This window comes from Myotis daubentonii, chromosome 1, assembly GCF_963259705.1.
Source record: "Myotis daubentonii chromosome 1, mMyoDau2.1, whole genome shotgun sequence".
NCBI classification, from domain to species: domain Eukaryota; kingdom Metazoa; phylum Chordata; class Mammalia; order Chiroptera; family Vespertilionidae; genus Myotis; species Myotis daubentonii.
In genome coordinates, this window is record NC_081840.1 from 49,792,782 (window position 1) to 49,806,050 (window position 13,269).

General features: G+C 43.6%; 1 protein-coding gene across 4 annotated transcripts in view; it reads left to right on the forward strand.

Moving 5' to 3' along the window:
- The window catches only part of RORA (RAR related orphan receptor A), a 734,689-nt gene that overhangs the window by 623,685 nt on the left and 97,735 nt on the right, over positions 1–13,269 (forward strand). For 2 of the 4 annotated variants that reach the window (XR_009453285.1, XM_059699569.1), the window contains exon 1: positions 8,260–8,488. The exons of 1 other annotated variant lie outside the window; for it this stretch is intronic. Coding sequence is in view for 1 of the 3 variants with exons in the window: in XM_059699572.1 (XP_059555555.1) it covers positions 8,458–8,488 (31 nt within the window). In the remaining 2 variants the exon portion in view is untranslated. Of the gene's footprint in view, positions 1–8,259; positions 8,489–13,269 lie in introns of those variants that run through there. One more of the 4 variants, XM_059699572.1, reaches the window with a different exon arrangement.

Sequence of the window (13,269 nt, forward strand, 5' to 3'; positions counted from 1 at the left end):
TAAGTCACTCTTTCTCACATTTGTTATGACATTTTAAAAGTTACTTTATGTATATTTTACTTAAGATGTGTTGTCAAAACATCTCAAGGCTCTATACATAATATGGCTTTATATGAATAACAAGGCCATGCATGACTATAGTCAATAAATCTAGACTTTTTGAAAGCATGTTGAAAATTAAGTGGCTGTGCTTAAGATTATCATACTATCAAAGCCATTTGTTGGATGATTAAAATAGGCGAAGGAAATGCTATATTATAGGATGTTGTAAAAACTTTATCAAAAGAGCAGCAGTGATACGATTTGTAAAAGTAAAAACAGTGAATATCTCTACCTTGTGCTTTTCTAATAGCATGAACTATGAAATTATTATTTTTTTGTTTTTAACAGATTTGTTATTTTGCTTGGAGTCTTTTGGAAACGCAGCCTTGGCTTTTGTAGTTCTGAATTTCCTCGCAGTCCTCTGTAACATTCCATTACCAATGTTTAGAGTTGTTTATTCCAAAACAGGAAAGAATTCCCTTCCAGAGTTAATTTAATGTGTAGCAAGTGTTTCTTAAATGTACAAATGGCAACATTGTTTTCAAACAGGATAATTACAACAGTGTACAGTATGTTTCTTCATTAGTAAGTAATTAACTAATTTACTAAATTGTGCAATAATTCATAATGACACATACTAACCCTGCTCAATTACAGGAGCTACTGATAAAAAGAATTTCTTGCACACATGCCTACAATGTATTAGAGAAGTCATTTTTGAATCCTGAAGAAGTCAGTTTTGCCATTTTGAAAACACTGAGTAGTGCTCAATTTAAGGAAAAAGTAATAAAATGTTGAGTGGTAGCATCATGGTTAAGGGTGCACACCCTAAAATCAGTTTACATAGGTTGTTGTTATGGTTTCACCACTTACTAGCCTTGTGTGCTTGGGCAAGTTACTTAATTTGTCTGTGCCCTACTTTCCTCATCTGAAAAAAAAAAAAAAAGAGCGTTTGGGGTGAATTAAATGTTACAAAGAGGATAAAAGAAGGGCCTGCCACAGAGTGTGTCCCAAGGAATTGCTAACCAATAGGAGAGGTAAAATTGACAACAGCAGCAGGGATGGATAAATATTAGAAAACCATTTTTATTTTGGAAAATTATCTTTGGGGACACAAGGCTTAACTGGATATTCAAAAATTGAACATGAATTTTGTAGTCTCTGAGTGGAATGCCTACTTTAGTCTATTTCCATCTTACAAAATGTAGGAATTGTTTTGCATTCGTGAGAATGGGTATTGATTGTTGTTGTTTTTTTAATGTGAATCTAACGTATTTAGAAGAATTTAACATTTTTTTATTAAAATAGAAAAAAAATACCCAAGTCTCTTCTTGTTTCAGTATTCACAGCATATTTCCCCAGTGCCGGCCTGGACATAAATAATACGTGTGCTTCTAAGAGCTGAGAATAGACTGCTGGTCAGACACCGTCAGCCCATGAATCCCCTCCTATCAGCTGGAGCCTAGATGTGAGCATCCAAACCACTATTGACATGTGGCACAACTGTCTGAAATGTCAATAGTTATAAAATGAGTATTTCATAATGCAGAATAATTGATTACTGTGCTTGACTGCACAGAAACATATTTTCTCTGAGAAAGCAAAATAACGCCAGCACTTGCTCCTGGAAGGCTCCTCGCTGCGAGCCCCGGATTTCCCAGCGAAGCCCGAGTTACTCTGCGCTCCTTAATCATGCATGACAAAAAAAGGGAAAGCCATCTGTAACTGCTTATCTTTTTTCCATTTATTTGAAAATGTATTTTTAAGATAGTTTTTAAAAAAATAAAATACCGTCCATATAGGAAACATCTATATTAATGGAACTGTCTCAGATAATTCTCAGAATTGAAATGGATGAGATACAAAATCAGATAACATTTAATTTATCTTGTTCATCCTAAAATGCTCCAGTTAGCTTTTTGCTCTGATGAAATAACACCCATTTCCAGTTTTATTCTTCCTCAGTGTGCTGTGATGTGGAACTCTTTTGCTCTATGTGTTTTATTAAGTGTAATTTAACTTTATGACTATCAAGCCAACTATTAATCCTTACAATAAGGCAATGAAATAGGCAAGCGGAAAAGAGATTTATTTTCTAAAGCACAATTCCCTCCTCCTGCCCTTATATTTTTTTAAGACTCGTTCTCTAAATGTGAATAGTTTGCAAAGCTCTATACTAGGCACCTGGAAGACATTTCTACAGCCTACATTGCGAGCCTTCTCCCCTCCTTGTCTGTATGTGCTTTATATTACTATACACCTTCACTACGGGTTGTTCCTTAAGTAAGAAATGCATTTTCTCTCTCCGTGCCTTTACCTATGTTCTACGCTCTTTCTAAGATGCCCATTATTCCTTTTTCTATTCACTAATATTTGATTTGTCCTTCAAGGTCTAGTTCAAGTGGTACCTCCTCCATGGAATTTTTAATCTTATAAAGTTTAAGATTAACCCTGCACCGAGTAACCTCTCTTACTCTTGGCTTACATAACACCTTATTTCTGGAACACTTCGAGTATGTGTCACACACTCTGCCTTACATTATAAACATTGCATTCATTTTCCTAGTAGATTGCAAGCTCCTTGAGGGCAGGTCTGACATTTATATCTTTTCCCTTCCTTCTCCATGCCCTAGAACAATGTAATGCACAGCAGGTGTTTATCAATATTTATTGGATAAGAATCTGCACTCTTACAGACAATAAGATAGTAAAAAGATTGTGCTCTTATAAGAAACTAGAGGCCCGGTACATGAATCCATGCACTGGTGGGGTCCCTCGGCCTGGCCTGCGGGGATTGGGCCAAAACCGGCTCTCTGACATCCCCTGAGCGGTCCCAGATTTCGAGAGGGTGCAGGCCAGGCAGAGGGACCCCACTGGTGCACGATCGGACCAGGGAGGGACCACAAAGAGCTCCAAGGTGTGTCTGGCCCGTCTTGCCCTGTCCCCACCGGCCAGACCCCAGCAGCAAGCTAACCTACCTGTCGGAGCATCTGCCCCCTGATGGTCAGTACGCATCATAGCAAGTGGTCAAACAGTAGAACAGTCAAACACTTAGCATATTAGGCTTTTATTATATAGGATTAGACATAAAAATGTGAGATCATGAGTACCCTTAGGCCATGGGGTGACTTAATTTTTATTCATCTTCATATTCCCAGTACTTAGCAGGTACTTAATAAATGCTTGTTTTATACACACGTTTCAAAATTGCAGAAAGCTTAGCCAAAGTGCATGCTGATAGTCATTTCAACACATCTTTATGAAGGCCAATAATTTACACTAGGCACAGGCTCTGTGTGTGTACAACAATGCAGAAGCTGGTGGAAGAAGTGGTGATGGTATTTCCACTAAGGAGCCCTACTAAGAGAGAATCATCCTTTTCCTCTTTTAGATTGTGTAACGTATTCCTCCCAGTGGCCCTACAGGGCTCACCTATCCTTATTTGACTTATGAGAAAGATCACTCAGCTAGTGAGTGGGAGGAAGGTTGGTTTTGAGCCCAACTTAGTCTAATGCCAGAGATCATCCTACTATACCAGGCAGTTCAATGGAAAAAATGGTTCAGCACAGAGAAGGAGATGAATGTATCTCTGAGAAATGGATGGAACGTGATCCTCAAAATAGTTACAGGATGTCTGAGTTGCAGGAGACCTTTGAGGCCTGTTCCCATTCATTCATTCCACAGGAAAGGGGATGATATCCTGAGGGGTAAAGTGGTTTGCCCAGGGTGATGCAGAAAGCTAATGGCAAGGGTGGAACTTGAACCCAGGTCATCAGGAACCCAGGTTGTGAGTTCCTTTCTAGTTCTCATATTCCTTTAAGTAGAAAATCTTGATTTTCTGAATGTCCTGTTGCACTGCCAGCCATAGGAATGGGGTGAGAACACTCTTAGAAACACAAGGGCTGGATGTCCCTCTGGCCTCTGATGTGCATGTCCTTCCTTGGCAGGTGTGTGTGTAGTGAGGCACCTGCTAGCCACCTATCTGGAGGTTGCTCGGGGCTGTATGCCTGTGAACTTTACCCTTTCCCTCATTGTGATGGTTACAAAACATCTGCAAGTTCTTAGATTTCCTAATAGATGTATGAGACGTGAGGTTCCAGAAATCTCAGAATCCCTTCACCATTGTCTCAACTCAGCCAAATCTTTCACCTCCAACATCCCATTACACTAAAAGCCACACTAATTATTTGTGGCCATCTATCAACTGTGAGGGGCAACATGCTATGCAAATGTCTTTTCCATGAGCAACCAGACACTGCCTTCCTGTAGGAATGTTCAGACTGACACAGGGAACTGACTTCTCTATAGTGTTTTCAGAGCCAAGGCCAGCGGATTAGTAAGCTTCTCAAGATCAGAGCTATTGTCTTGTTCTTGTTTGACCTTTCCAGTTATCGTGCCAGGTGCATAATAGAAATTCAGTTAATATGGTTGATAATGTGAAATGCATGTGTGTGTGTGTGTAAAATCGAAGATGTTTCTCTCCACCAAAATAGCTTATTTTGCCCTATTCCATGGACTGTGTATGTGTATACATATCTGCGTGTACATTTAGATCTACTTCTATATTTGGTTTAGAAGCATATCAGACAGATAAGCTGTGTTCATTTGTTCATCCCCTCCCCCTTAACACTCCTCAATAGGGGCCCCTCTGTCACTTTTGGTGGCCAGGTCTCACCAGCATTGTTCCATTCATAAACGTTCCTGTAGGAGACACTGGCACCTTCCACTCAAAATTAAGCAAGGCCGTGACCTATTGCAGGTAAGTTTGCGCATTCTCTGTAGTTTCCCAAGAAGTCTTGCTTAGAACTCTCTGGGTCTGACCATGTTTGGTCTATGGGAGACCTGCTCCCCGGCTCTATGCGGCCAGAAGGGCCCAACTCCCACAGCTCACAGTGCAGTGGTTGCTCAGGATGCCGCTGAATCAAGCTGCCTGGGCCCACATTAACCTTTCACTGATCCCTTTCTTGTTCAGCTAGAAAGAAATTAATTGAATTAGCAAGCTGCCACACACTGGAGAGAGAGAATCAGGGCCCGGGCGAAACAGAACCACAGAGCCAAAATGCTCTCTCTCATGTACATCAGCAAACTTTGAAATCATCTTTGTACCAGAAGCCACTGGCCAACTCGTGATAAATTTGCCAGCCCCTTGGTTTGCCATTCTCCCCAGTAGCGCTGTATTTGTGATTTAAGGTGGTGTATATCATAAACTTAGACCCCATTTATAAGAGAAACAAGTACACTCCCACAGAATCAAGGATCGTTTATTTAACCCCATGAAAGTGCAACGACTGGCACCAAGTTACTGATTATACTCCAGTTCAGAACCCTGCAGAAATACACAGGCTTTTCTCATAGGCATTTGGGAACAGCCTGGCATCAGCGTGTTTCTCCACTTCCCTGCTAAGTGACAGATCCACTGTGAAACCCAGTACATAGGGACACCATGTGGGGTTGTCACGGTATCTAGAGGACTCTGAGTTGAATTACATGTGTGCCTTCTTTTTCTGAAATTAGTCAGTAGAAACATTTAAGCTGAGAATTAATGCATAACTTACTCTCATTCATGGTCAAGAATTCCCATCCTGTTTAATTGTCTTCCTGTAAATGATAGTCTATTTTTTTTAGAACGCTCGGTAAACTAATTTTTAATGGAAAGAATATTTGCTTAGCACTGTTTCCCCCACAGTTGGTATTCCATAAGCATTTAATATAATCCAAATAATTATTCCTACATTTTAATATATAGTTGGTAAAAGTTTGCCCTGAAATGTGCAACATTTATTGCTTCAGTTTGGTAGTGTTGAAGGAAGATATGGATCCTTTCATTCCTGACTGATTTATTTGATCGGGGACTTACAATTCCATAGAAAATTTGTATTTCAATAGATTTTTTTTTACTTTCAAAGTTTCACAAGAGTTTTGTGTTAATATTAAGAACAATATAATATACCCTGGGTTAAATGCTGAAGACCGTTCATAGAGTCATATTTACAAATAGCGTCTAGGTACACTAGAAGGTTAAGACTTAATACCTGCGATTCTGCTGCTCATTAGTTGTAGGATGAGAATGAAATATATTTCTAAAGGGCAAGGTCAGTATTACATTATTCTGAAGACATCTTTGTTGAATAAAGGTGTAAATAATTCAAATTAGTGTTCTATTTCCATTGGAGACATACCTATGGGATGAATGATTCTGCTACATGTAATTGCAGGAACATGTCACATTACATGTCATTCCCAATTACCGATTTCAAATGAATTGGAAATAAATACCAATTACTAGTAACGTAAGACTATTTACCTTGGAGTCAGATGGCTGACAGGCAGGCTCAAGCTAATGGATTTGGTAATTTTCAAAGCATTATTTTTTAAAGCAGGATACTGTTTAAAAGTAACATTGTGAATTTTCACAGTTGTATATCTGGATTCAATTGCAATGACTATGGAAGACCATACCTATGAGCATACAGTCTCTGATGGTTTCCCATCCTTTAACAGTATAAAGGAAAGGAAAATGGTACCTGGGACCTACGTATAGGTAGCTTGGCATTAGCCTTCCTAGTTAAAGTCTTTAGCACAAGGGGAATCAAGAACCAAATATGCATGGCAGGGTCACTGAGGAGTGTTGCCTCACTGGAGATGCAGTTGCATCATGGGAACATGGTGTGATTTAATTTCATAATTATAAACATCACAGAGGGTATGATTGATTCATTTGAAACTCTTGTCCACTTCGCTATGCTGGACAGCTGAGTTAACATGGGTAGGTCTTGGCTTCATATTTTCATGACTGCTTTTCTTATTTTTGTGGTTTTATTTGGAAAAAATTTCGAAAGGAAAAACTGCATTAGGATGACTTTAACTGAAATCAAACTTTTATAAAGCAATGACTTGATTTAAGGTAAATGGCATTTTTTGACCTTCTAATCGGAGGTCTGTGTGTATTTTGCCTTGAAAAGGGGGTAGGGTGGGCAGTGTATGATTTTTACAGTGCTGATCGTCTATACGTGTTTTCAATTACCACCCAGCCCTGGGATCAAGGACAACACAGTTATATTAAAAAAAAAAAAATTCTAGGTCTCTAACTGTTTACTCGCCATGAGTGCAACGAATAGCCATCTAATATTTTAAGTTGTAAATGGAAACAGACCATCAGAAAAGAAAACAGAATTTAAGGAATAATAGGTATGAAAACGTGGATTTCGATACATTTTTCTGTTATGCACAATACTACAGACATGCCTGATGAAATTTTAAATAATGCAGACTCTGGGTATGTAGCATCTGAAATTCACGGTGAAGAGATTCATCTGATAATAATGTCATGATGTACGTTTCCGTAAAGCCAGTAAAAAGGATTAAGCGTCAAAGTTTGGAAGGAATTAAGCTTAGTTGCAAGTTAAAACGCACAAAGTTAACCTTTAGAGGTCTTTATTTTTCCTGTCCAAAGTACCACAGAGTCCCATTTTTAGGGTGTGAAAACTAGAGCCTTTTCCATTTGTGGATGGATTCTCAGAGATGGAACCCAAGATATGGAAGTGCCTGGGAATGTACAAGTAGTGGCTCAAATTGCCCGGCGCCAGGAGCCCTTCTTCCAGGTGTCAGCGGTTGAGGGGGGCGAGGGGACGGGAAAAGTAGACGACTAGGGCCTTCATTGTTGGTGTGATGAGAATTACCAATGTCTGGGGGGAAGAGTTCCCCCTGCCCAGGCTGAGTCTCTCTGGAAAGACTTTGGAGGGACTTAGTTCCCTCCCCCGGGCTGCGTTCTGCATGTATCAGAAGGGGACTCTACCTTCCCAATGGAACCGGGGCGCTCTGGAAAATGGGTAATGAGGCTGACGACGGCTCCGCGCGACCAAACCCCTCTTTTCCGCGGACGAGCCTGAGCATTAACACCCCTGGGGGCTCCGGGAAGGGAGCGAGAGAATGGCGTTAGGTTGCGTGCCCCTTGCCCTGCGGACTCGGGGGAGAAAGTGGTCCGGCGCGAGTTCTGCGCACAAGGAGGAGCCCTGGCGGCCACGGGGACTCGCGAAGGCGAGGAGAAGGCCGGGGTCCCGGGCGCGGGCCGGGGGCGCAGAAGGGCAGCGCCGGGCCCGGTTGCGCCCGCCGAGCAGCCGCCGCCGCTCACCTGCACGCGGGGGCGGGGCGGGCGCGGCGCTCGGGCGCGCCAGCCTCCCGCCTCCCGCCTCCCGCCTCCCGCCGGGGAGGAAGCCGAGGGGCGCGGTGTAAACAGAGCGGCGGCCGTGATGTCAGCCGGTCACATGGAGCCTCTTATGGCTCGGGATGGCTCTCGGCGGGCGGGCAGCTGCGGCAGCTGCTGCTGTGGCTCGGGCGGCGGCGGCGCGGCGGCGGCAGAGGGGGCTCCGGGATCGGACCAACCGCTCTCCCTGCGCTCTCCGCACCGCGGCTTAAATGATGTATTTTGTGATCGCAGCGATGAAAGGTGAGCCGGGCGCCCCGCCGGGGCCGGGTGGGCTGGCTGCTCCGGGGGGCGGGGAGGCGGGCGCGCAGGGGGAGGGGTGGGCGCGCCTGCCCGAGCGCACGTACTGCCCGGGGCCGGCCGCCCGAGCCCCGCCGGGGCCTCCTGGGCCAACGCGGCGGCGGCACCTGAGCCCGGCCGCGGGAGCTGCCCACCTCCTGCTGGGGGCAAAGGCGCACGGGGCGGACCCCCTTCTTCCGCCCCGTCCGGCTTCTGCCAGTGGCCCGGGCCCGCCGGCACCTGGCGGGGCTCCCTGAAGAAACTTTGCCGGCCGTCGCCGCGCTCCTGGCAGGGAGGGAAGGTCTGGGGAACTCGGAGGAAGCCGGGGGCGCCCGCGGCCGGCCCCCAAGGCCCGCACCCGGGACAGCTACGGCCTACGCAGGGGAAGGCTCTGCGGCCGGGCCGTGCGCGCGGGCAGACGCGGGGTCATCCCTGGGGACTGGTCAGCGCCCCAGGCCTGGCGCCCTCCCGCCCGGCGGCCCAGCAGCCCGGGAAGTGCGGCGGGTCCGCGCCGCGTCCTGCCGCAGCCGCTTCCGAAAGGGCCCGGGCCCGCGGGAGACGGGCGTCCGGAGCGTGCCCAGGCTCCCTCGGCGGCCGCCCGCCGCCGCAGCGCACCCCAACCCGATACTTTGGGTTGTGGGTTTGCGGGAGGTGAGATGGCGGGGAGGGCCGACGGGCGCGGGTTAATCGCGGCCAAGCCTCCCCACCCGCCTTCGCCCCGACCAGGATTCTGTAGCCAGGCCGGTGGCAGGATGGCAGGGGGCACTGGTTGAAGAGAGGACTCGCTCAAGGTCCTCTCAGGTGAGGAGGAAAGAAGCCGTAGCAAAGTCAAGGAAGTTTGTCAGGGGAAAGCCAAAGTTTGGAGGTGTGCAGGAAGTCGCCCGTGCGGCCTGGAGAAACCCGGACACGCTCCTAGGACTGTTGCAAACAGCCCCGGAGACACTCAGCCCGAAGCGCGCTGCCGGCTCGTGCAACAGCAGGTTCCTCGGGGCAGATAATCTGCCTGAGCGGCTTCCAGACCCGGCCGCTGGCGGCGAGGATTTAGAGCCCCATCTGTTCGCCGCGGACAGGGCTCCCCTAATGCGCAGCGTTTTTGCAGACCCAGCCTGTCTTTCGGGTTCCCCCTTCCGTGCGGGCGCCGCTCGTTAAATGTTTGCTCGGTGGAGGTTTTGTTGCAATCCAGGATGAAGGGCACCCGGTTCGGTTCGATATCAGCGCTGGGTTTACTTTCGGATCACCGAGCTTTGCCTTTCTTCACTAGAGATTGGGTGGCATCTCTTTTATTAATTATTAACAGGCCGAAACGTACTGGACGCTGAGATGAGCTGCTTGAGATGAAATTCTACAACGTGCCCACAGCAACATGTCTATCTTTTTTTCCTGTGACTTTCGGAAAATAGGATTTAAATCACTTTTAAAATATGCAACTGATAAAGTAAGAAAGCAGGAAACCTCCCTGTGATTCACGTTGTTAAGCACTTAAAATCATTTTGGAAAGAAAAAATGTTAAGATTTTTCTTACCGACTTTTATGTAAAAAAAATCTATGCTCCTCCCTCCCCCCCACCCCCCAAAAAAACTTTTATTCTGTTTCCTGCATTTCATTAAACTTGTAAGAATAAAATGAGTCAAATATCCTTTGTAGTTCAGACATTTTCTTTCATTTTTTTCCCCTTTAAGTTATAAAAGAGATTTTGCTATTTGGGAGGTGCCAGTGTCAACCCTAATGCATTTTATTTAGTTTAATTTGCGTTGATTGGGACAAGGGCGGGTGAGAAGCTAAGACCATTTCCTCTAATGAACAGTAAACAAGCAATACAGTATGTTTTAATATTTTAATTTTGACATTTCCCAGTATATAGGCTGTTTTGCTTTTATAGTTCTAGCACAAAGTGAACTCCCATCCTGTCCCTCACTAATATAATCATGAGGATTACACCACCATCATCATCCCCACATTTGTCTTGGAGTGACCTCTGGCTGCTGTAAGATAATGGATTCGTAGTATTGTGCTTTGAGAAAAGCAGCTCGGGAGTCCTGGCAATGCAGTTTTTCAATAAGCCTGAAAGAGAGAGAAGTAGAATTATAATGCATCTAGATAATTAGGATATTTTGTCCCCAATATCATAACACCCTGTGTTTTAATGGGATTGTCTTGCTTTGGTACAAATTTAAACTAAAGAAAAATAGTTGTGGGAAAATGAGGAATGCTGTAAATGTTTCCATATCAGATTTAAGGGGGTGGGGGAAATGACCCAGAATCATATTAAATACTTCCCCACTGCCTCTCAGTATTAATAGTTAAATTGGTTCCATACGTCAGAGTTTGTACAATTGGAGTTTTCATGGAAAACAGAAACTCTTTACAATATAGCTTTTTGGTGTGTGTATGCATGTGGACCGCCGAGTAGAGAACAAGCCACCATAAAAGAGGAACATTCTCTTTGTTGGCTGATTTACTGTTGTTTTTTAAACATCATTAAATCAGGCCTTTTGAACTCACCAAAGAAGAAAATCCTTCCTCTGTTAGTTGTCAAGTAAGTTTAGGCTTAAAGTGGTTTCATCCTTAGAAGTAATAAATCTTCATTTGAGCAACTCTAGTCTCATCCTTCAGTTTTGTTTTTGTTTAATTAACAACACAATTCCAATACCATTTGGATTGCTTCTTGGGCAAATGGAGAGAGCCAGCGATAACATTTAGAATCGGAGGAGCACTTGGTCTGCTCATCATAAAAGTGCATTGGCCAAATGTCAGGCGGCAGCCCAGCGCTGAAAGGAAATGCAAGTGCTTCATCAGTTTCAGCAGATTATGTTCACCTTTGCTTCTTGTGAGTGCTCAGCCTGTGTTCATGTAAATGGAGTGTGGAGAGTGAAGGGGAGGCTTAAAGGGAATTTCTATCCCATAACAGATTCTTCTCCAATACAATTCGTGCACAAAAATATAAGGCACCTTGCTACTTTGAAAATACCATATATGTGGGTGATTGGCAGTATTTCCAACTCTTAATAAATTTGATTTTGTAGTTTTGAATAATTTGGCTTTTCTTTTTACAAAATGAGTTTTGGGTTTTATCTCTGATTTGCTTTTAAGCACTATATCAATGATCCCGTAGCTAGGATTTTTGTCCCATTATTGTGATCTTTGATGGGTAGGATTGGGAGAGGGTGATGGCCCGGTCTTGAAAAGAGGAAACCCAAATGGCTGCTTCACTGAGCAGAGTGCTTATCAGGCAAGGAGCGGTCAGTTCTTTTAAAGACAAAGAGGATCTCTGAATCCATTTTTCCAGGGGAGGTGGGGGAGCTTGGAATCGCTGTGAAGTAAAGAATTTTTAAAAGCACCATTTTGACAAGCAGCCTCTTGATTTTATGTATTTCAATCGCAATACTTAGAATGCAAAGCAACATCATATTTAAGTAAGCAATTTTGCCTTCTATTTGATGAGAACCATATAACTTCTTCAATGCTGCCCAGTTATAAAATCATACAATCTCTAAATAGAAATAGTCTTTTAAATATGTGTGTGTGTGAGATTTAAAACTTTAGGGTTTTTAAGGACTTAATAAATATGTTAATAAATATAATAATAGTTCTCACTAGACTCCTTTTTCTCCCATCTTTTCCTCCCAACCTAGGGAGCCACAATATAATAGATGTGACCGGCAAGTAGGTAATTGCAAAGCATTTGCAATAGCACCCAGTCACTTTGTAATGTGCTCTGGGCCACCTAAGAAAACAATGGTTACAGATAACCATTTACTGGGAGAAAGAGCGACTGGATGGATGGATAGGTAGGTAAGTAGGTAGGTAGGTAGATAGAGATAGATAGATAGATAGATAGATAGATAGATAGATAGATAGATCTTCAGAAGTAGGGTTGGAGTTCATGTTTCTTAAAATTCTCTCAAATTATTTTAATGATCAATAAAAGCCATTGTATGGAACGAATCTTCTAAGAATACTTTGTTACAGAAATGTTTTCTGTATGCATTCTAAATATTCACAGTGTTTATTAATAAGAAATCGGGTTGCCTTAACCTATCTACTTCACATTTAGTGACTTTAAAAACCATAAGTAGATGCTCAGAGTGAGCATTACATAGTGCTTATGTTTCTCTGAGTAAAAAATGATGATTGGGAGACGCCCACCCAAAGGTGTGAACTGACATTTGATACTGTCTCAAAGACCACATAGTGACCCCTTTGAGAATGATTTACAAGTTCTCTCTCGTCCCTCCAGTTCCTCCACAGACAGTACCTGCCTTCCACACCAGCTTTTGAGTTCTGGACTTAGAGATTCGTAGTCAAGAGCTTTTGGTATCTGACGTGCAGGAACATGGTTTTTCTGTACATTGTCGGAGTGTTCTATGTCCAGAGATAGAGGTCTATATAGACAGATAATACCATGAGTTAGCCAGTGGGCCAAATGCAAGAAAACAATTAAAACCTTTTTATTTCTGGATTTGACATTTGCTAGCCTCAGCAGCTTATAAGGAGGTAATGTAAATCTTTGCTTCCTGTATAAAAAGTAATGTCCAACCCATTCCGTACGTGTGCCAGTGATTTCATATTTTGCTTTAGATTTCATTGTCTCTGAAGTTTACTAGGCGTTTCATACATAAATTGCGGGGTGGTGTCAATCTATCTTTGTTCTGCGCTTTACGCTTTACGAACATTCTTATCGCATTTACTCCTCCTTGGAAAGTCATTGATATTGTCTTGCTTTTTAGTTGAAGAAACTGAGGCTC